We start from the raw sequence: 24,085 nt of genomic DNA on the forward strand, positions 1-24,085 counted from the left end.
CCTTCCTACCACTGGTCAGATAGTTTGCCTATCTAAATTCCAAGATAATTTCTATAACACAGAAACTCCAAAATGGCTGCGGGAGTAAGGGGGGAGTGGCACATTGCAACGCACTGTGGTATTTAAATTTTAAAGACCACTTAGATCCTTCAGACAAGCAACATATTGGAGTATTTAATACAGAAAAATATGTAAAGTATTTATTAAAGCAATAAAAAATTTAATTTTTGTCACAATTTCGCGTCTGTTTACCCTCATGCCACATAAGTCGGAAATCACAGTCGAAAATGTGGACAAGGACAATGGAGATAGGAAAAATCCACGTTCATCAGACGTCAGTAATAATCCTAATAACAAATATGTTACACCCATATTGACGAAATAAAATGGCACTTTCAACAACTGTATCGTAATAATTACTGTGATGAAAACACACTTTTGTATAAGTCTCACAAATGTCTTGTGTGAGCCTAAATGTAGCCTTTAATTTGTGGAAACGGCATATAGATAACATCAGTCTTTAAGAGTTATTAGGGGCCTCACTCTATATAGCAAGATGTCATACCTTGCCAAACATAACTCCAATATGATTGAAAGATTTTCCTTCAAAGCTTAAACAAAAGAGTCATATCACACTTTAAATTCAAGCTATTCTGAAACAAAGAAATAAACAATACATAGCATACAGATAGCTTTACTTTGCCCACCGTAAACTAAAATTTTCTATCACCGTAGCTGTACAGTGATAGACAGGATACAAGTTAAACACTGGAAAGAAGAGCCAGCACACCCAATGAGCTCCACTCACCTCAGCTTCGGACTTCACTATGGGAAAATTATTGGACAATATGATTTCTTCAAATTTTATCTCTGAAGTGTGATTGTAGCTATCGTCCACGCACTCCTCCTTTATCTTAGTCACGTGCAGATCCAATAAATTTCCTTCCTGCAGAACAAGAAGTCACAGTGAATGAGTTATATATTACAATGTGAAAGAAGCTGATCACAAGTATTACAGGTTGCACTCTGGGTCTGCATTCTAGTGTGCTTCAATACTACTTGCAGCATAGGAGAAAAATTATGGAAATAATTGAAGTAAAAATGGAGAACAAATTTTAGAAAAAGCATGCTCGAACGACAGAGAAAAGGTAATATTTTGCAAATCTAGTCTTTCAAGTAAAGCTCCCTGTAAAGCAGATTTGAATAATTTCAAGGGAAAAATTGTTCCGGGGCCGGGTATCGATCCCGGGACCTCTGGTTGAATGTACCAGCGCTCTTACCAACTGAGCTACCCCGGAACTCCAACCGACACCGTCTCAACTTTTCCCTTTATATCCACACGACTTGCGTGGGCTGACAAAATGCCAGAGACCCACATCTAGTGCACACAATCTCTGTGTGACTTGGAATTGTGGTTTTCTGTCAACGTACACAGTGACGTATATATTATGCAAATCTAGAATTGAGACGGTGTCGAGTGGAGATCCCAAGTAGCTCAGTTGGTAAGAGCGCTGGTATGTTCAACCGAGGTCCCGGGAACGATACCCGGCCCCAGAACAATTTTTCCCTTGAAATTATTCAAATCTGCTTTACAGGGAGCTTTACCTAAAAGACTAGATTTGCATAATATATATGTCACTGTGTACGTTAACAGAAAACCACAATTCCAAGTCACACAGAGTGTGTGTGCACTCGATGTGGGTCTCTGGCATTTCGTCAGCCCACGCAAGTCATGTGGATATAAAGGGAAAAGTTGAGACGGTGTCGGGTGGAGTTCCCAGGTAGCTCAGTTGGTAAGAGCGCTGGTACGTTCAACCAGAGGTCCCGGGATCGATACCTGGCCCCGGAACAATTTTTCCCTTGAAATTATTCAGGTAATATTTTACTTAAAAATAGAGACAAATCTGTATTGAAATCCAATTCACATTGCGGATTCCCAGCCAGACAAGTCACTCAGCTGAGTGCGCTCCTAGTATAATGGCAGTTGACATTGGATACACGTCAACATATATATGCCTAACTTGGAGTCAGGCCACAAAGGGAAACATCAAAGAAGGAAAGTTCGATGCGGTGCTATGGATTGAATTCGACGTAGCTCAGTGGTCAGAGTGCTTGGTACGTAGAACTAAGGACCCGGGTTCGATCCTCTGCGCCGGAGCGAATTTTTCTCCTAAAAATATTAACTGTCAATATTACAGATAAATTCTGGAGGACAAATTAATATATCTACAATATTATATAAGAAAATATTTTCTACATCTTGATTACACAACTTTTAACACTATATCACTTCGAAAAACGTATTATATGTCTTTCTCGTGTTAAATTTCACATTACTTCATTAACATGTTTCAGCCTGTTATCAGCCATCTTCAGGACTGGTTGTTGCTGGTCTTGGCGCCTTTTGTTTGTTTTTCCTGTGGGGGTGTGTTTGTGTAGTGTAATGTGGAGTCAAAGAGTGTGTGTTCTGAAATTGAGTTGTGTGTTGAGAATTTCATTTGGATGTGTTTTTGTGTGTCTATAATATTTCGTATTGTTCTAGTGTGTTAGTTTCTGGCTTTTTAGTTGAATGTGTAGAATTTCCATGTCTGTGTTGACATATCTCTGTACACATTACAAATGCTACCCACAACAACAGGACATCATCACAGACATGGAAATTCTACATATTCAATCAAAGAGCCAGAAACTAAACACACTAGAACAATACGAAATATATAGACACGCAAAAACACATCCAAATGAAACTTTCAACACACAACTCAATTTCAGAACACACACACACTCTTTGACTCCACATTACACTACACAAACACATCCCCACAAGAAACACAAACAAAAGGTGCCAAGACCAGCAATAACCAGTTCTGAAGATGGCCGATAACAGGCTGGAACATGTTAACGAGATAATGTAAAATTTAACACGAGAAAGATACATAATACATTTTCCGAAATATTTTCTATAGAGTGAATTAGTGTCTTCTTATTCAATTTGGATATTTTATTTTGGTATTCAGCACTGCCCCAAAAATAAATTTATGTAGTACATTTCGATTTTAAAAAATCCCAACATGTCTTGTTGGTGCTCAAGTACAATGGGAGAAACATGACACATCATCGCAATATTTAATCAAGGTGCAATGCATTTCATGATAAATTCTGGTACAGACGTCTCTGATCTGTCTTCAAATCTTCACTGTCATTCCCAATAAGGGACGTACATAATGTCTTTTTAAAATCCAATGACAAGATATTCACTAGTGACATACCAAACAGTCTTAGAGAACAATTCAGAGTGCATCTGTGTTTGTAATCTTCCACCTGTTACAACTAAATAATTTTCAGAATTCAATAAGACTGAAACCAATGAATATACAGAATAGTTTTTAGAACATCAAATAGAAAAATCTTTAAATCAGTATTTGTGTAGAAATGACTTGGAGAAAAGTTGTTCGACATTGAGTCTTTGACTTTGGATGCTATTGAAAATCTTGTGTCAATTCTTAAAGCTAAAGCTGAAGAATGGCGTTCCACGATTAATTATTATAATGACGTGAGAATCTTACTTTCTAGAATGCTTATATTAGCATTGGATCAAGCAAAACAGTGCTGAGAAATGACCTACAAAGTCTTTTGATCTCACGCAACTATAATTCATTCCACTGGATTTAAGAAGAAGAAATATGTTTAACTCTGCACTAGCAATACACGGCGTATTTCTTGGTCGTTAAGATCAAAGGCGTTAATAGTTATACTGTGACGTGGTTCTTCTCTACATATAACATACCGTACTTTATTGCTTCATGCTGCTTCTGGTTTAAATAAAGGCTTTTAAATTCGGGAAGGAATTGTTCATGATGGCAGTAACGTGTTAAGTAGGTAGTTATTCCGCATGTTGAAGTTGACGAGTTTTGTATAGTGTTGTCTTTGTGAATACTATGTGAAAAATGCCATATTACAAAATTAAAGAACGTAAATATGTTGTAAGTGATAAGATAGTGTAAAGAATTTAAATGATTGGTTGATTGGTGTTAAATTACATAAGCACGTGTGGCTTACAGCTGTTTCGGTGCTTCTTCACACCATCCTCAGAGCCTACTAGATCTCGGCGTCATCTCGAATTTCGCTGCCTGTTGTGGGGGTGCGTTTGCATGTTGAAAAGTGTTGAAAAGTGGAGTCAAATAGTGTGTGTGTTCTGAAATTGATCTGTGTGTTGAGAATTTGATCAGGGTGTGTTTTAGAGTGTGTGTATATTTCATATTGTTTTAGTATGTTGAGTTTTTGGTTTTTGGGTTGTATGTGTAGGATTTCCATGTCTGTATTTATGTTATTGTGTATGTATGGTTAGCTTTAGTTATGTGTTCGGCATATGTAGATGTACAGTATTGTGTCCTCTGGTTATTGCTTAAATGTGTTCATTGTAGCGTGTTTGGAATGATCTGCCTGTCTGTCCAATGTAGAAGAACTTGTCGCAACTATTACATGTGAGTTTGTATACACCTGTGTGGCTGTAAGCCACACGTGCTTATGTCATTTAACATGAGTAAGTTTGCCAATCAACCAATCATTTATATTTAAGTGTTAAAAGTAGTGTATGCAAGATTCAAGATGGATGTAAAGAATTTTTTTTAATTCCACCACCTGCTAATTGTGTCAAAATTCTTTTACCATTATCAGTGGCAAAAGAACTTTTGTTACTGAACAAGTCGCAACAAGCAGACAGAAAATACTGTGGTTGCTCTAAATTGCTGACTCATTTAAAAAATGTCCCATATTGTCCCATACAAGCATGACATATCAACTGCACTACAAGAAGATGCTTTAGCATTCCATGCCATAATACCATCAGAGTTTCAAGTCCATGCACTGTACATCTGGTCTAGTGAAGAAGTTATGTGAACCAAAGTTCACGTGTTCCAGAACAGAAGTGGAAGCAATAATTCATTTTATCAGCTATGAACCAGATGTAGACTTCTCAACCTTCAAGATTACGTGTAAAAACGTCCAATCCATTTTCATTGCATTAGAAGTTTTCCCATGACATGATCTAGACAAGGTATATATTACAAAAGATTTATTCAGGGGCGCCAACTTATATGGGCCTGTGGGGCCTGAGCGCACCCAATAATTTGTCGTCTTATTAATTTATATTTATTATTATTATTATTATTATTATTATTATTATTATTATTATTATTATTATTATTAGTAAATTACAATAAGTAAAATTTCAATAAGTAAGGATGCATTGTTGGTGTGCACTTTATTCATCCCTCGTACCAATAGTCAGGTGTCACATAAAGATAGTGCGAAAAGTTAGATCTAGAAGATGTTTGTGACGAATTTACAGGGAGAAACACATTTGCATCACTCCGTGCTACGTAATACTGAGTCCACTTTCGTATTATCAATTTGTAGTTAGAAATAATTCAATTCCCCAAGTTAAAATGTTTATAATTGTAACTTATATATAATTACTAAAAATCAGTGGCTGCTCCTGCATATTTCTTAAGAGGAGGAAAGAGGTTAACAGCATGAAATGACACCTTCTTGAATGAAACATGCTACAAATTAGCCTAAATGCATACCTGTAAGACCAGGTAGTGTTGGGGTTGGCCTTCCCTTCTGTATAGCAATAATCTGTTCTTGTAAACTGAGTTTCCTAAATTGTCCAAAATATATTATGTTTTCACTTCCTTTCATTGTTGATTAATTGCGAAAATTAACAATTACAAGGAAATTCACAACCTCGTAGCATTTTTCGAGCACACTACAACATCACACGTGTTGGAAGAGACTAGCTACTAACTCGTAACCGGAACTGTTTTACGGAAATGGAAATGGGAATGGGAAATAATCTGAGGAAAGCGAGAACACTGCACCCACCCACGTAGTCTCTGTTGCCACATGTACATTTTACAAGTTCAGTATCACATGCTTTTGGAAGAATGTCAGTTCTTGTAAAGTCATACTATCGTTATTGTTCAAAGCTGCCGGTGGCCGATTAATTTTTTATGTTAAAAATGATGTAGTTTGGAGTACCTACTTTCAGTTTCAAATATATTTGTACAAAACTGACAACTTGGCTGTTGCCCTGTCTAGTAAACAATGAATAGAAGTGAATTTCAGGGGCCAACTACGTAGAACTACTTCCTCTTCTTTGTTTTACATAAACCCGACTTTAACTTTCAAATATCCACGAAAGTTTCAAACCATGAATAGTAGCCTATATAAAGTGCAATGAATAATATTTTTTATTTATAATTTAAGAAAAAAGTTCATATGGTGTCTTTCATAGCGTTGCGTTAAAACTGTTTTTGTTGTGCCTCCTCCTAGATGTGTTCTAGTCTGGTTGAATGCAAGATCGTTAGATGGCAGCAGTAACGAGCTTGCTGCACGACCAGTCGGTTTCTATTTTCCGCCCATGCGCTGATTCAGAGGAGGATCTCCTCCCTCTCCGTTCATTTACTCGCTTTAAAACTCTGGTTCTTTCTCTGGCCGCTAGTGCGCTGTTGTCTATGTGTGTTAACTGCAGTAGAGGAGGAATGGAGTGCCTTTCCTCTACACAGACAATCTCGCATCTTTCTTACAGTTTTCTACAGCACATGAGCGCGCGTCGTTTAAAACTCGATCAACCGAGTTCTTCTTATAGCTGTGAACTTAAAAATTATCGAATCTTCCTCGAATTTCAAGGCACATATTTTATTTGGTATTTACTTTCAGAAGAAGAAAAATGTGAGGAGGACGTTCCTCCCTTCCCTCCCCCGAGGAACTGCCACTGCTAAAAATGGATAATTGTGCAGAAAAACTACGCACAAGATAATGCGGAGATTTATTCTTGTATAGCAATAGTTACTAGTATGAAGGAACAAATTGGTATTCAAATAAAATCCAAAAGAATGTTACCTACACGTAAATGGAACATAGTCCCTGGACCTTATACTAACTACGTACATTGCAAAATCGTTCTTAGATCTCCTTTTTGTTATTTTTAGCATTCTACAGTATATTGTATAGGCGTATACTATCCGTAGTCACATCAATATTACGAAAAATAATATCACTAAGGCGTTAGGTACAGCTTACAGCAGTAAAATGTTTGGAAATATTCAACATTTTTTTTCCTCCATTACTGTATCTTGTACAATAATGAAAATTGGTAGGTATAAAGCACTGTCCTTCTGCTATATGAAACAAATACTTTTACGATTAAAAGAATTTTTTTTTTTCTAAATGGTGGCAGTTCACTGTTCAGTGATGAAGCGATTCCCTCATAACTCATAAATTTGTTAACTTTTTTCATCTTCTCTGTCTTTTATTTTATTGTTGAAACTCATGTTCAACTACATTTCTTAATAAATAATATATATTTTTTTTCATTTTGTGTTAGAAGAAAATACTTCTATCTGACCATTTTTTAAAATTAATTTATTTTTTGTCAGATAATCTATCAAAGTAGAGAAGTGATTTTGCATCATATTGTAGATATGATATGCATAAATACACATAAAAATTATCACAGAATGTTAGATAGTTTCTAAGTTATGAGGGAAATGCTTCATCACTGCACAGTGAACTGCCACCATTTTGAATTAAAAAAAAAATAATAATAATAACTTTTTTAAGTTGTAAATATATATATACATATATATATATATATATTTATTTATTTATTTATTTATTCATATAGCAGAGGGACAGTGTTTCACACATACTAATTTCCATTAATGTACAAGATACAGTAATGGAGGAAAAAATGTTGAATATTTCCAAAATTTTACTGCTGTAATCTGTACCTAACCCATCAAAGGGAGAATTTATGAGATTCTTTTGGGAAATTATGATCAAGTGTTTGAGCCCATCAAGTGTTTATAAAAAGTTGGCGCCACTGGATACATTCATCAGAAAAATATGTCTGACTTTATATCTGAATAGTTAGAAATTTCACTTTCAATCTTGTAGTAATTTAATTTAATCAAGTAATAATATATAATGATAGGGCCTAATAATAACAGCAAAATAAGACAAGAGTGGCACAGAGAACAACGGTCACAGTAATATCACAGTCTAGTATATACAGTCACGAAGCTTGAGTTGTTGAGGGTACTAGGAACAATAGACTGTGTTGGTACTATTTCACATTGTCTGTAATGAGGCAATAATAGCGATCCTAGTGGTTAGCAACTATCTATGAATGCATATTTACTACGTATTGTGCTTTTTGACTGTTTATACTAGACTGTGGTAATATAGTGATAATACTGTCCAACTACAGGTGTCTTTAGATTTCGGGTAAAATATCTGAAAACCTTAAATTATAGTGGCAGTAACTTTATACATTCGCACAGTAATTAGTAACACAGGAGTAAGAGAAAGGACTTGGGGATAAAAACGGTCTTACATCTGGTGACGAATTTGTCTCTTCTTTAACTGCATCATCGCATGACTGTACTGTCAAAGGGTCGACCTCGGGTTCTGTCTTGATAGCATCCATTACAACTGAAAGCACAATGTGAAAAAATTACATGTTTGCTGTTTATGAGCTGTTAACATAGCTACAGATGTTGCCTATATAGTAATTGACCATAATCCGCCATTGAATCACATATGTCACTTTTGTACTCACAAATGGAATTGCATGGAAATGGGGTATTTTAGTGTTAACACTCGTATTGATGTCATGTATTGTGTCTGTTTGGCATAATATACAAGGGTTATGGTAAAAGTATAATGGGTTTACAGAAGCTTACAAATATATAAATCATCATCATCATCATCCGTCACGAATTAGGCTTGTGTAGACCTGTTTCGGCCCCATCCAGCAGTCTTCTAAAGGGTCTTCCTAGCCGTCGATGTCCTCTGGGTTGATATTGCATCATCATTTTGGGGATTCTTGAATTGTCCATTCGTTTTACATGGTGTAAACAGTTTAGTTTGTATCTGTTGATTTTTTCTTCTACTGACTACTTTTAATTGTTCCAATATATAAATAATAATATACCATTTTAATACTCCCCTTATATCTTATTCAATATTTTCACTCGTACTGTCGTTGATTAGAAGACAGTTTCTTTTCTCTCTTGTACGGAGGAGGGACCCGAAGGCTTACACTGCAGCCTGCGGCTTATTGTGCTTACCACTCCTATTCTTGTGAATGACTGGGAAGCCGAACGGCCGCGCTCTTGTACAACAAGTACAACACGCTGCACCATGAACTTAACCCGGGCTATTGTATAGATGATGATGATATGTGAATTAATGATGGCGAAATCAGTCCGAGGTCCAATGCTTACTAATAAATAAATAAGGTTTTAAAATGGTTTTGCCATAATAGGATAGTCTGTGAATGTCTTGTAGCAACAGTTTAGGGCCTATTCATGTAACTGTACTTGCGTCTAATCAATGAAATGTCAAGGCGAAGTTTCGAAATATAACAACATATACAGATATCATTCGTAAAATTTAATTTAAAATAATTTGAGTATTACCTGAAAAAATAAATTTGAAATGATAGTTCAAAGACATTATCGAAATTATGTCTTCTAAATTATTTTAGCAAAGAATTTTCAACGATATTGTTTAATCAATTGTCCTTAGACAGGTCTGGTCCCCTTAAGTGAGACCAACAAGGCAACTAGGCAGGAGATAATGGGGTAGGGTGATCAGTTCCTTTTCCCCTCCATTGTATTAATCGCTGATTAGTTACATATTATACTAATCAGACTACATATATATAGAAACACTTTGGACGCATTTAGACCTATGCAAAACTTTTATTTTTAGTTAATACAATTTTTGGTTGTGTAAGACATTAATTTATGTTCTGCAAAAAAGTTCTAAGTCTATTGATCGATAGTAATAATTATATGAAATGTTGAAGTAATTAAGTTACATTTGTTTTTGTCTGTTTACAATACCTATACAAGAAAGAACTAAAGAACTTAGTTCCTTTTTTGCAGATTCATTAACTGATAGAAACCACAATATTTCAAGCCACACAGAGTTTGTGTGCACTGGATGTGAGTTTCTGGCGTCTTCTCAGTCCACTCGAGTTATGTGGAAATAAAGGGAAAAATTGAGACGGTGTCGGGTGAAGTTCCTTGGTAGCTCAGTTGCTATGAGCATTTGTGCGTTCAGCCAAAGGACTTGGTATCGATACCCAGCCCCGGAACAATTTTTCCCTTGAAATTATTAAAGTCTACTTCACAGGGAGCTTTACCTGAAAGCTAGATTTGCTTAAACTGCCCTTATAAATTTGAATGCTTTTACATCGAAGTCTTTTACGGAACTAAAATCTCGGCCTCCTTGATCACTTAATTTTGAACCTGAACAACAATGTATTGGTATTTGGCGTGGCTAATTTAGGCAGACTAACAGCTAAAACAGGTATATAAATCTGTTACCGTTTATTCTTCCATAAAGGTAAGTTTATTGTGAAATTGTATTCTATATAAGCATAAGTTACATGACCTATTCTTCACAAACGAAGTTTGGTCCAAACAAGATAGATCTTTTCAAGTAGCCTAAACAGCAACAGAGATCTGCACAGCGGCCCAGTCCATGGGCTGCTTCCCCATTCTACAACACTGGGCTCCACAGTGTCGCACGGAACAAACTCGTGACGACACCGCACTGGCCGGGCGGGCTGCTTTGCGAATCGGTTCTGTACGGTGGGCTGATATGAAGCAGAGTCCTGTACATTAGTCTAGCCCATGGGCTGGTTTTGCACTATAGCGCACTGGACTCCACAGTGTCGCACGGAACAAACTCGTGACGTCACTGCACTGGCCTTGCGGGCTGCTTTCGAATCGGTTCTGTGCGGTGGGCTGATATGAAAGCATCGAATCCGAGTCCCCTCTATTATCAGCTTATTAATTGAGCTTTCGCGGGCTTCTGCTTGCCTATGCATATTTATGCCTACGACATACAAGTCCACACCTGTGGAGTAACGGTCAGCGCGTCTGGCTGCGAAACCAGGTGGCCCGGGTTCAAATCCCGGTCGGGGCAAGTTACCTGGTTGAGGTTTTTTCCGGGGTTTTCCCTCAACCCAATACGAGCAAATGCTGGGTAACTTTCGGTGCTGGACCCCGGACTCATTTCACCGGCATTATCATATCATTCAGACGCTAAATAACGTAGATGTTGATACAACGTCGTAAAATAACCCAATAGAAGAACGACATACAAATCTATCTGCATACTCGACCTAACTACATAAATGACGCTATAACTAAAGTTAATGATGACTTGAATTCAATATCCATATGGTCGAAAACGCATAGACTTAATTTAAATGCAAGCAAATCGCAGGCTATCTTAATAGAACATCAAAGATCGAAGCGTGTGAAACAAAATTTGCCACCGATAATTGTAAATAATACTACTATTCCATACAGCTCGACTGTGAAGAACCTTGGCATTTATATGGATTGTCACCTGGAATGGAATATACAAGTGAATCACACTTCTAAAAATTATTTTCTATTATTCACTCATTAAAGCGACTGAAGCATTTTCTTCCTGATAAATTAAAATTAGGCCTAATCCTTGCACAAACACTCGTGATGCCACACTTCGACTACTGCGATATTATATTAAGTAACCTACATGCAAATTTGAGCAGCAGGCTACAACGTGTGCATAATGCGTGCGTCCGTTATATTTGCAATATTAGTAAGTATGATCATGTTTCTCCGTCTTTCCTAACTTTGTCTTGGCTAAGGCTAAGCGATCGACGAGCCCTGCATTCTCTTATTTCAAATTCTGCGCACAGCTACCCCAATCTATTTGACTTCTTGTTTTAAAAATTTATCGTCGACCTGGTTGACGAGTTGGTATAGCGCTGACCTTCTATGACCAAGGTTGCGGGTTCGATCTCGGGCCAGGTCGATGGCATTTAAGTGTGCTTAAATGTGAAGGCTCATGTCAGTAGATTTACTGGCATGTAAAAGAACTCCTGCGGGAAAAAATTCCGGCACATCCGGCAACGCTGATGTAACCTCTGCAGTTGCGAACGTCGTTAAATAAACATAACATTAACATCAAAATTTAGCCGCATATCATCAGCTAAGTACCAGGTCTCATCATAACAATTTATTCATTATACCCTACCACAAGACATGTTTATATTCTTCATCCTATACAGTTACAGTTGCTAGAAATTGGATCTCGCTTCCAAGTGATGTAAGGGGTTGTTGGACAATAACTTCATTTAGGTCAAAATTACATAACTTCTTGACAGATTAATTTAATATTTGTTACTTATAATGAAACTAACATCTGTCCAATCTCATTATTATCATTAATTTCTCTCAATAGAATACAAAACCTCTAATGGTAAAATTTCATTACATTAATATTCTCATTATATAAATATATTTTAGATTTATACTTTTTCTCCCTGTAACATAGTTCTAGTAAACTTATATTAAATTAACTCTCATCATTTTACTAGCTATCTCAACTTAATTATAATTGATTGAATTAAATTAGCTCATAAATTAAGTTATTACTTTATCTTATCCCCTTCAGGCCTGGTGTACATTATAGTGTACATTGTTTTTTTTTTTCTTTTTTGGAATGTCTTCCACACTTTTAAATATTTTGAAAAATTCAATGTGATAGAAATGAAGAATATTATTTTTGAAACATTTCTATACCTGAATTAAAAATAAAATTTAAAATTTTGGGGCCCCTAGGGTCAAAATTGTCCCCAAATTTTGATTTTCTATGAAGATTTGATTCGGGGATTTTGGATCCCCGAATGATTGTGACCTGTTTTTTTTTTTTTTTTTTTTTTTTTTTTAATTTTTTAAAATATAAATTCAGGTCTGAAGGGGTTATAGGTTTACCTAAATTTATATAAAAATTACTAGTCGTTAAAATTTAACTGAAGAATATTGCTGGAGAATCTTTTAAGTGTAGTGTAAATATTCGTAATTTAAATATGTATTGTACTGTATTGATTAAGGCTGGTTGAGTGGAAGAGAAGGCTAAAGGCCTTAACTCTGCCAGCGAAAATAAGACATTCTATTCTATTCTATTCTATGCGGTTTGATCAACGATCATCTACTGTTTCAAACGATTTTGTTTTAGATTGTGATTTTTATTTTTCAAGATGAGCCCAAATAATAGTGCATCGCAGAGAAAATACAGTCTCTCTAGAGAAAAGTAGTAAAGGAGAAAATCGTACTAGAAAGTTTAAAACAACTGAGCAGGACGGAAATTAAAAAAGTACCACTGGGTCAGTTTTTAAATCTGTGTTTGACAGCAGTGGAAAATAATTTAATTTTTGTGTGTTGTCCGGTATGCTGCTTATGCCAGACTCCAGCCCGCGGGCTGCCTCATTACTTGATGCATTGGCTTCACAGCCTCGAACGAAACAAGCCCGTCACTGCACCGCGCGTAACGTATATGTGCCATAGACTGGTATCAAAGCATCGAACCCAAGTCTCGTCTGTAATCAGTCACTTATTTGCGTTCGAGCGGGCTTGTTTTTATGTACGCTGTTCAATCAACACCAAATTACTATTTAAAACAGTCTTGTTTAGCTTTTTATTTGTTGTTTTTATAATGAGTTCAAGTAGTGGTGTATCGAAAAGAAAAGACAGACTCTCTAGAAAAAAAGAAGTGAAAGAGAAACTCGTTGCCGGAGAGTTCAAAACAGCAGAGCCAGATGTAAATTTAAAAAGTGCCATTTGGACTGTTTTTAAACCTGTGATCGACAGTACTGGAAATACAGTCGATTTTGTTTGTTGCTCAATATGCGGGGAACTATAAGGTATTCGGCATAAGTAAAATGTCGCAAAATGTCGAGTTTTTTACATTATTTACTTTTTCTGAGAATAGAAGTTATTTTTCACATCATTATTGAAGGGCATAAAGAGTGTTAAAAATTTTATACAACTCCCATTACCACATTTTCAGTGAATATTACAATAGTCGTGAATCGGTAAAGACGATAGGAAATACAACACAAAGGTATTTAGTGGGCCTCTGATCCACTGGCCACGCACCAAACGTCACCCAGTGGACTGCTTGAGGAGCGGTTTTGTGCGGTGGGCTTGTATGATGGCTCGAGCTCAAGTTTCCGCTTCTATCAGTTACTTATGAATTTAGTTTGCGCGGGCTTGTGCGGTTCGATCAATGGTCAACTACTGTTTGAAATGTTTTCGTTTGGATTTCTGTTTTTCAAGATGAGTCAAATTATGGTAGGCCTACATGCAAAGAAAATATTATCTCTGTGAGGCTACTATTACACTATCAAAGTTCTTTGACAAAGAATATGATACAATATTTTATCTACGATCTTTGATAAAAGATAGGATTTGTTGTATAATACACTACATAAAATCTATTATAAAAAATTTTAGGAACAGAAGCTCTCCCAACACTTGTGCCACAACAGGATTTGTTGATACTAATATTTACGCGTTAAGTTTAAAATTTTAAATTATGGTTTATTTTACGACATTCGCAAGTGTATATCAACGTCGCCGGTATGCCGGAGTTTTGTCCCGCAGGAGTTCTTTTACATGCCAGTAAATCTACTGACATGAGCCTGTCGCATTTAAACACACTTAAATGCCATCGACCTAGGCTGGGATCGAGTAACCTCGAGCACTGAAGGCCAGTGCTATACCGACTACACTACCAAGGCCGACCGTTAAGTTTATAACACCATGAATGAAGAACAGTATTATGCTTGTTTAGCTACAATTAGTTCAGTTATTACAATATGCATGTTATTGAAAAAGAAACGCCTGTGAGTTAAACCCCTGATCACAATACAAATATGTGATCAGGGCTGAAACCATGGATTGCAAAACGTGATAAGAGATATATACATCAGAACTTATTGGAACAGCTACTATGCGAGGACTTGAAAAGTTATACAAATTATTACAAAATATTATTATAGAATATTAATATTATGCTATACAAATTATTTATTTACAACATTTTACTTCCTTCATACTCCGATATCAGAATTTTTGTGGTAGCAACAGTCCAGTTATATTTGCGTTCCGCCATATTTATTTCAAGGTATAGAAATCTTTTATCAAAGATAACAAGCTGCACTAACACTTTATAAAAGATCTTTTATCAAAGAAACTTTTATAAAAGAAAACCCATTACACTGTTATATATATATATATATATATATATATATATATATATATATATATATAATAAAATATCTTTATCAAAGAACTTTGATAGTGTAATAGCAGCCCGGAAAACCTTCATCACAGACACCGGCTGTGAAAGCATACATTTAAAAAACAGTCTCTCTAGAGAAATAGTAGTAAAGGAGAAAATCGCTGCTAGAGAGTTAAAACAACAGAGTCGGTTGGAAATTTTAAAAAGTACCATAGAGACAGTTTTTAAATCTCTGTTCGACAGCAGTGGATAATAATTTAATTTTATAATGTGTCCGGTATGCTGGTAACTGTATGCTCATGCAACATGCCAAGCCAAAACACAACCAATGCGCACAAGCAGGAAAGCAGTAGAATGCAATCAACTGGTGCAGGCTGAGCAGTGCGGCGGGCTACACCGCAGAGTGATGGGCTATAGTAAGCGAAGCAGTGTTGGTCTTGGATGGGCTGGGCTGCTGATGCATTAGGACTAGCAGCTGAGCTGTGGGCTAGTCTGCAGGACTGTGCTTGGAAGCCCAGTGCACTGGGCTAGGAAGCGGCCACGTCAAGCAGTGTTGGTCTTGGGTGGGCTGGGCTGCTAGTGCATTAGGACTCGCAGTGCTGAGCTGTGGGTCATTCTGCACGACTCTGAACAGCAGCCACGAATTTTCCACCTCCATTTCAATTCATCTCTCCTTTGTTGTGTATGTCTGCTCTTAGGCCTAATGGAGAAATTTATTTAATTCTTTGCACTCTCATATATAAAAATTCGAAATAGGACGACGTATTTACATTTGAAACTTTTATGCTATGCACACTTTTGTTTTGCATTGTTGTTGAATTGCTGTTATTATTTGTTATCCAATTTAATAAACCCTATTTCACCTTGAGGTATATTAGGGTTATAGTTGGCATCAAAATACATATTTTATAACCAATAAACAACAGTAAATTTATAATTTAAAATAGTGCTCACAGTTACAATTCACATGAATTACGTAGAAGAATCACCTTAATGAAAGACTGGATCCTGTTAAGGAATAATGAGATGTTTGAGGAATAATCAATGCAAAAAATATACAAGAATGTCTAACCGTTTCAGAGTAAATACACGACCTTAAAAATATAATCAATAGTAGATTAATATAACGAAGTTTGACTTTCACTTTCAAATTAATACTTAATTCATGAACAATGGAACAGTTAAGAGTAATATAGGGATATTACAAGCAATGATTTATGGTTACAAGTTACATACGTGATTCAGGAACAAGTGCAATAATTAAAATAGTAAGACAAGTAATGACTTACGACTAACGAATAACGAAATTCTTGAAGGGCAATATATAATAGTAGGGGCAATACAAAAGATTTAAAAGCAAATGTAAACAGTAAAGGAATAGTAGAAAAAATTGACTTAAAATTACAAGTTAAACACATTATTTTTAAAGCAACAGGTAACAACAAAGAGATGCTAATAACAATATACTGACTGCAGTTACAGATTAAACACATTATTTTAAAAACAAACACGCAAAGGATCATTAGCTATTTTCAGGCATTATATACATGGACCATGACTTTAATTCACTTCTTCTTGACGTTACTTCGTATATTATTTTGTATTTCAATCTATTTAAATTTGTTATTTTTCACTAAGACCAACAAAAATATGTTTCATAGAGCCTCAAGGCATTTCTTTATATTTATTGTATCATGGTACTCTTTGTCAATGGCAACCTGTAATGGTTATAGGAAGAAAAAAAAAAAATATATATATATATATATATATATATATATATATATATATATATATAATAGCTATTAAACACATTATTTTAGAAGCAATAAATAGCTATACTAAGAGCTGACTTAAAATTTACGAATTAAATACATTATTTAGTAACAACAAATGAGTTGACAATAAGGATGTATTACAAGAAATGGCTCAAAATTAGAAATCAAATACCTAATTTTTTAAAAATTAGAACTAATAGTACAATTTATAATATGCGAAATCGAAGAAGTTTCATAATAGTTGATTAGAACTAATACAATTTTTTTCCGGAATAATTTAACATTTTACAGTTTCACGAATATTCTATTGTTGAATTGCTACTATCGGCAGTTAATGTCTCTCTGACAACGTCAGTCTTCAATTCTCTGGCTTTATATGGTAAATACTTTAACAGACCTAGGATCAACATATTGATCTGTGCTCGTTTTTGTACGTGTGTGTGTGTGCGTGCGTGCGTGCGCGCACGCGAGGGAGATGTGGAATTATTATTTCACTTGCTAGTAAGTATATCAAAATCACTGACGTATTTATTGTCAATTTAAGTGTCTTCTTTTTTTTTCAGTCGTGATGGACGTGGTCAAGATGGAAGGTGAAATCGACCCTCTGGCAATAGAAGGAAGTAATGACCCAGATACAGAACAACAGAAACCATTATCAGAGGTATCCTGTATAGAGAGTAATTGCTGTAATTACTATTTATTTTATAAATGCGCCGTTTATAGTAATATAGCCTATCGTGTGACGGAAAAAAATCCTAGAATAACTCTAGGCATGACAGCCCACTCAGCTGGTCTCACGATCGCATATCTCTATGATGGTGCACAATCTTCCAAGCTGTGTGAGGGTATCTTGTGGTTATCATAATGTTCTCTCCTGCCATTATAGCTGGTCCGCTGAAACATATTTCGCCACCTGTAGTAGTTACTCAAACTCATCAGAAAGCTGGGTGGTTAAAGTTTCATGACAAAATTTCTACCCTGATGAAGACTCATCGGCTATTGCTTCTAACAAATTCAGTTCTTAAATTGGAAGAATAGATTATTTGAAATGGCTTGCTACTGTTTTAAACATGGAACTTATTTATTTCTTACCATGATCAAAGCTTTGAATTACAGATTAAATAGCCTCCATTTGAACTTGTGTAATATAATGAGAGATGTCAGAGGTCGTAGATAATTGCTGCTCTGATCAACACTTAAGAGAACAACTTTGTAATTTTGTGCCACTAATTAACCTCAGAAGGAACATCTAATGCAATAACCAATTTTAAAATATATTTCACAATTCCCGGCATACATTTTCTGTATAACTTAAATCAGCATCTACTCGGTTCAATTTTCCATGTGTGTGCACATGCAATCTGGGGAGAATATTGAAAGAATCAAGTTTGAAAGGCAAGTTGAATTAAAATGCGTCAAAGTTTTGTGTCTACATGGTGCGCCATTTTGAAAGTCATCTTCACTACGTAGGTATATATATTAATTACTATTAAATATCAATCTTGCATGCATTACTTGAATGCATAAAGTTGAAAGAAAAGTTGAATCGTGTAGATGTACCTTAGCAGTCATTCAGAAATGAAAATATTTGTATGTGGAAATATAAATGAAAGTAAGCATTTACTTGAACAAAACAATACATTATAGAGCTATTTTTTTTATATGCTATGTTACCAGGCTTTTCATATAAATTATATCACTACTAACTCTGGAGTGTGTACATGTGCTTTCGTTGCCATTAGGATTTAACACTAGAACATCCAATGAGACAATTTTGTTCCATTTCATAATTTAAACACGTCTTCCTCTTTAAATTATTTTCAAGGGAATTTGGGGTTTCTGACTTTTAATATTTCTTGGTATAGTCCATTTGGGGGGGGGGGGAAAGGTGGCCCTCTCGAACACATAGTTTCTGAAAAAATGTTAGTAATACCTAAAACCACTGATGGGACACTTTTGTGCCACATAGAAATTTAACGCTATTGATTGTTATACATTATTAGTGGTCGCCAGTTTTATCGATTACTCGTAGAAAGAACATGATTCGTAAATCGTATGTAAAGAATATGACCGTAGCATAGCAAAGCATGTCGTGTCATGGCTCTGTGTTGAGAGACAGTGGTGGGTGAAGGGGTCATTTTGGCACGTCGCGAATGTCTTACAACAATCGGTTTAGAGTAATAACCAAGCATTTACAATGAACTTCAGCAGAAGACGTCACGGTCTTCTAACAAAGAAGCAAATTCACTGTCAGCACAGAGGTTCAGGTTCCTGACGAGACAAAGTGGGAAGTAGCTTTCACTAATGTTGTAATAGAGGAACTAGCTTCTACTAATGTCGTAACAGCTTGAAGGTACAGACAGCAAAATATTTTTTTCAGGACAGTACTGGTCCTTCTCCATAAGCAAAAAGGCGTTTATCATTGTACTTGTCTCAAGTGCTTAGAAGACCTCGATGCATTTCTGGATATTCTATAATAAGCAGTGCCACTGAATTCAAAGAAATTGAAGTGAATCTACTTTGGTAATTTGAAGTCAACTCACTCGGAATAAATGAAAGAAGATATATAGGTACCTGAAAGGACTGTACTTCCATATATAAATAATAATCCGTGCCGCTACAGCCCATGGAGGGCCCAGACCGACCATCCGGATGCTGGCCTCACGCCCACATGGCGAAACAGAGGTGGACGATCATCCAACTAGAATGGAGGTATCGTGTGGTTAGGACGATGATCCCCCCAGCCGTTATAGCTGGCTTTCGCAACCGGATATCGCTACCTATCGTAGCTCCCCAAGTGCATCACCTTGCTGGGTTGGCACCAGTCCCATACAGTGGCCGAAATATTTTAGAAAATATCTTCCCCCCTGAGCCGAGCTCAACGTATCAGCGGATCAATTCACCTGCTACATCACTAACAGGGTTCGCTTTGCTGGCACACCATTGACAGCGCCATCTTTTCCTTTAAATTTTAAAATCTAAATTCCTATTGGCCGGCTAGGGTTTGAAACAATTGAGGGAGAGAGAACAGAGTTTTCCTGTTTACGTTCATTAGGCAAGGACTTTACTCAGGAACTCTGGGCCAAAATGGAAGGTTGTTTTGGTGAAGTAGTTGAACAGCAGAACTAGTTGTACTGTAAAGACTATTCGGGAACTTGTTGGCGACGTGCAAGATTGTATTGAATTTATCACTGAGTAGTTAAGTCAAAATTACGAACTTATTTTTGTATTGTTAAGATCACTCGGGTCCACACCTGTGGAGTAACGGTCAGCGCGTCTGGCCTCGAAACCAGGTGGCCCGGGTTCAATTCCCGGTCGGGGCAAGTTACCTGGTTGAGGTTTTTTCCGGGGTTTTCCCTCAACCCAATATGAGCAAATGCTGGATAACTTTCGGTGCTGGACCCCGGACTCATTTCACCGGCATTATCACCTTGATCTCATTCAGACGCTAAATAACCTGAGATGTTGATAAAGCGTCGTAAAACAACCTACTAAAAAAAAAAAAAAAGATCACTCGGGCTGTCGTCTTATGAAGAGTTAGTCTTGGAGATTCATCATTGCGTCGAGAGTTCAATATAGCAATTCATTCTTATGCAGTCAGGATGATTCAGTGAATTATTATTATCGTGTTGTGGTATTGACTTAGGAGTTTGTGTGGTTTGTCAGAAATATCCTTAAGTTTCACTCACGAATTTACCCAGTTGAAAGTAATTTTGCATAGTCGGACGATTGTTCAGCAAATAATTTATGGCCAAGATCGTGGTTTTATGTTATTTGTATTGAATAGGAATACGGGACTTAATATTTATTTGATCGCTGTAATATTTGTTACATTTCTTACGATAGCTTTGTGAAGTTCATGCTAAGGGGATTTTTATTAGATTGCGTAGTAGCTCGTGTGTGAGTAGATTGCGTGAGGCTTGAGATCACCATTTATGGCATATTGGTATATTGTACTTTTGTGAGATTAGGTAAAGTGGTTTCGGGGTTTATTGATATGGTAGTTTGTGAGATTACCCGAAGTGCCTTCGCGGTTTATTGATTTTGCGTGTGTATAGGACGCGCAGAGGTTGTATATCTACATCGTATTGGGATTTCATGATAGCTTCGAGAATAGTCGTGATCAGTGTGAGCTATTTTTATATCGTAATAAAGTATGTAACGCTACAGGAGTCAAATTGGTCTGGTTATTGTAGCATTAATACTGTATTCCAAATTGCATATTTCTTTATATACGATTCGGTTTATAACTGGGGGTAATATTGAACTCTAGCTTGTTATTTAATTCATACATGATTTCTGAGCTATCGTCGTCTCCTTCTTACATCTCCCTCTCTCTCTCTCTCTGGTACAATATTCATTGAGTCATAGTACAGAGATTTTCAGTGCATGCAGATTGTAACTAAATGTTAAGCTTAGGTTATTATGTGCACATTGAGAGAGAGAGAGAGAGAGAGGGAGAGAGAGAGAGGGAGGGAGGGAGGGAGGGAGGGAGAGGGAGAGAGAGAGAGAGAGGGGGGGTGTGTGCGTGCGTGGGTGGGTGGGTGGGTGGGTGCGTGCGTGCGTGCGTGGGTGGGTGTGTGTGCGTGCGTGCGTGCGAGTGTGTGTTTTTTTTTCTGTACGTTATCGAGTTAATATGTTTGAGCCTACTAGTCAGATTCTAGTCATAACTTTTAAAATCTAATTGGGCGTTCAGTACGAGGCCATAGAAATTGCTGTATATTGATGCCAAATTGGTATATGTTGATTTGAGATTGTGTGTGAGCATTCCAGCGTGGGAAATCTTCTCATAGATTATGAATTTAACTATCTCGGAATTTGCTAGTTAGATTGAATCGTAACTTTGAAAGTATATTGGCCGTTAACGATCGAAGTATGTATCATTGTGCTTGAGATTACTTCATTATATTATTTCTCTGTATTTAATTTCACATATTCATGTTTTCTATTCCATCAACTCATTCATGTACTTGTTATCCATTATTTGTTAATTATATTAGTTATTATAAATTCACACTGTTTTATTTTGTAAAGTCTTCCACTGCGCACATCCCAATAACCCGATGCACCAACGACATCTGGCGAGTAGCACCCCATATTAAGAGGAGGTTTTGTTAGACGCCTCAAATGAGGACTCGAACCAGCACGCATTCCGTAACTCGAGTCCTAGGCAGGATGCCTTAGACCAATGGTTGCCAAACACCACGAAATTGTGACGTAATAGAAATACAACCCCACACACCACTATCGCAGGGAGAGGGGTGGAGTGAGTATCTCCTCAGATAATGCAGTGAATGACAGTGCAGAGACGGACTGTGACCAAAAAACAAAAGCAATATAATATTCTTCTATTTATTAACTATATACACATTTTTCCGTGTTAATTTTTATCCTCCTAGTCATTATTTTTATATTATTAATAAAATAAAATAAATTAATTTTCTTATTTACCATAAAAATGAACGTGTATTTTACATCAGCAGATATTTGAAATTAGAAAAATGTACCAGGCTGGTCACGAAGTTGTAAATTACACTACATATTTAAAAAAAAACGTCGAAGCATTTTAGTCCAATTAAGACATAGAAGGCGATACTTTTTATTGTTTATTTGTTAATGAAATATTCAAATTACACTAAATACGTCTAAAAAAACGTGGAAGTATTTTACACCGATTAAGACATTGAAGCCAATACTTTTTATTGTTCGTTTATTAATGAAATATTCAAGTTACAGGTAATGGCGTGGTAATCTTCATAACAAGAAAAATAATGACAACGTACATTGTTCTTTTACACTTCATTTAAAATTTTACAACAAATTAAGTATCTCATATTTTTGCCATCTGCACAAAATAAACACTTTTCCTCCCATGCTCCTTAAAATTAAGTTTTTACTTCTCTGTTTTCGAAAAGACATCGAAACATATTATCCTAAACACTTGTAACTTTACATGCGTATGTCCTCTGCTGATAAATGTCTTTACTTATATCGAAATGATGGCTGTAAACAGAGGGTAGAGGTATGATGCCATGGTTACACTTGAGTGGAGGTAGGGGCATGTGTCGTGACACAGCTTTTGGCGATCACTGCCTTAGACCACGGCGTGGGACACTTACATATATAACTGTGTGAAAAATAATGTCATTTAGACTAAGCTATGTCATTTGTATCATCAATTTACTTTTTAGTATATGTTTATTGTCTTCGCGCTACAAGTTGGCGCGGGGAGTAGATAGGCGGGACGGGGGAACTTCACGCTACACTCTGACCTGAAAACTTCGTCCACTTACTTGGCTACACGGGAACGGAGTCAGACATGAAAGATTCCGCATCTTCGATGCTGTCACTATGACTATCATTATCACATTTTTCAAAATTTCTGGAGTATGATCTGTCCATGATAATCGTCTGTTTATGTTCCAGCCGTGTATATTAATTCGAATCTCTCAACAAAGCCATTAGCCCCACCGTCCCCATCCTGATGAACAACAATGAGTGTTCTGGACACATTTACGGTAGTCAAAACTCCAGTAACATTTTTATCGTGCCAGAACTTGGGAAACGTTAAATTGGTAGGCCTATCTATCCGCATTTCGCCCAGATACAAAATCGGTTTTTCCACTTTCCTAAGCTTTCTTATTTGCTGTAGATATCTTCACGTATTCCAATTTACAGTGTTTTCCTCAATTTTTTTTGCTGCACACTTCTTCCACCTGAAATCCTTTTTCTTCAGTATTCGTCTTAATGTTGTCTTTCATTTCAAATCAATTCTCTCTTGTAGCAGGGGTAAAAGCTTGTTACTACTTTTTTTTTAGTTGGTTATTTAACGACACTGTAATAACTATGTACTAGCTTCTTCAGTGTCGATTGAATTGATGATGGCGAGATGGTATTTGGCAAAATGAAACCAAGGATTCGCCATAGATTACCTGACATTCGCCTTCCGCTTGGGAAAACCTCGGAAAAAACTCAACCAAGTAGTCAGCGCAAACGGGAATCAAACTCACTCCCGAGCACAACTGCAGATCAGCAGGCAAACGCGCTACCTCCTGAGCTACGCCGGTGGCCCTCTTTCTTTTTCAAATAAAAATTCTCAATTATATCTTATTTGTCAATCTCCCGTCGAAGTCATCTACATTTGCGTT

At 36.4% G+C, this 24,085-nt stretch overlaps 2 protein-coding genes and 1 non-coding gene across 6 annotated transcripts in view; 1 reads left to right on the forward strand and 2 right to left on the reverse strand.

Annotated features, from left to right (window-relative positions):
* Window positions 1-24,085, reverse strand: part of LOC138691475 (zinc finger protein 664-like) — a 67,490-nt gene that overhangs the window by 20,436 nt on the left and 22,969 nt on the right. For 2 of the 3 annotated variants that reach the window (XM_069813439.1, XM_069813437.1), the window contains exons 3-4: window positions 8,402-8,499; window positions 809-946 (exon numbers count right to left, since the gene is read on the reverse strand). In XM_069813439.1, the coding sequence (XP_069669540.1) occupies window positions 809-946; window positions 8,402-8,494 (231 nt within the window). In that variant the 5' untranslated portion in view covers window positions 8,495-8,499. Of the gene's footprint in view, window positions 1-808; window positions 947-8,401; window positions 8,500-10,219; window positions 10,306-24,085 lie in introns of those variants that run through there. The other variant, XM_069813438.1, reaches the window with a different exon arrangement.
* Window positions 1,225-1,298, reverse strand: TRNAN-AUU (transfer RNA asparagine (anticodon AUU)). The gene has a single exon. It is a non-coding gene; the product is annotated as a tRNA-Asn (tRNA).
* LOC138691471 (zinc finger protein 235-like) overlaps window positions 10,300-24,085 on the forward strand; it is a 31,286-nt gene continuing 17,500 nt past the window's right edge. For both annotated transcript variants that reach the window (XM_069813425.1, XM_069813423.1), the window contains exons 1-2: window positions 10,300-10,422; window positions 17,501-17,598. In XM_069813425.1, coding sequence (XP_069669526.1) covers window positions 17,506-17,598 — 93 coding nt within the window. In that variant the 5' untranslated portion in view covers window positions 10,300-10,422; window positions 17,501-17,505. The remainder of the gene's footprint in view (window positions 10,423-17,500; window positions 17,599-24,085) is intronic.

Source organism: Periplaneta americana, chromosome 16, assembly GCF_040183065.1.
Source record: "Periplaneta americana isolate PAMFEO1 chromosome 16, P.americana_PAMFEO1_priV1, whole genome shotgun sequence".
NCBI lineage: Eukaryota > Metazoa > Arthropoda > Insecta > Blattodea > Blattidae > Periplaneta > Periplaneta americana.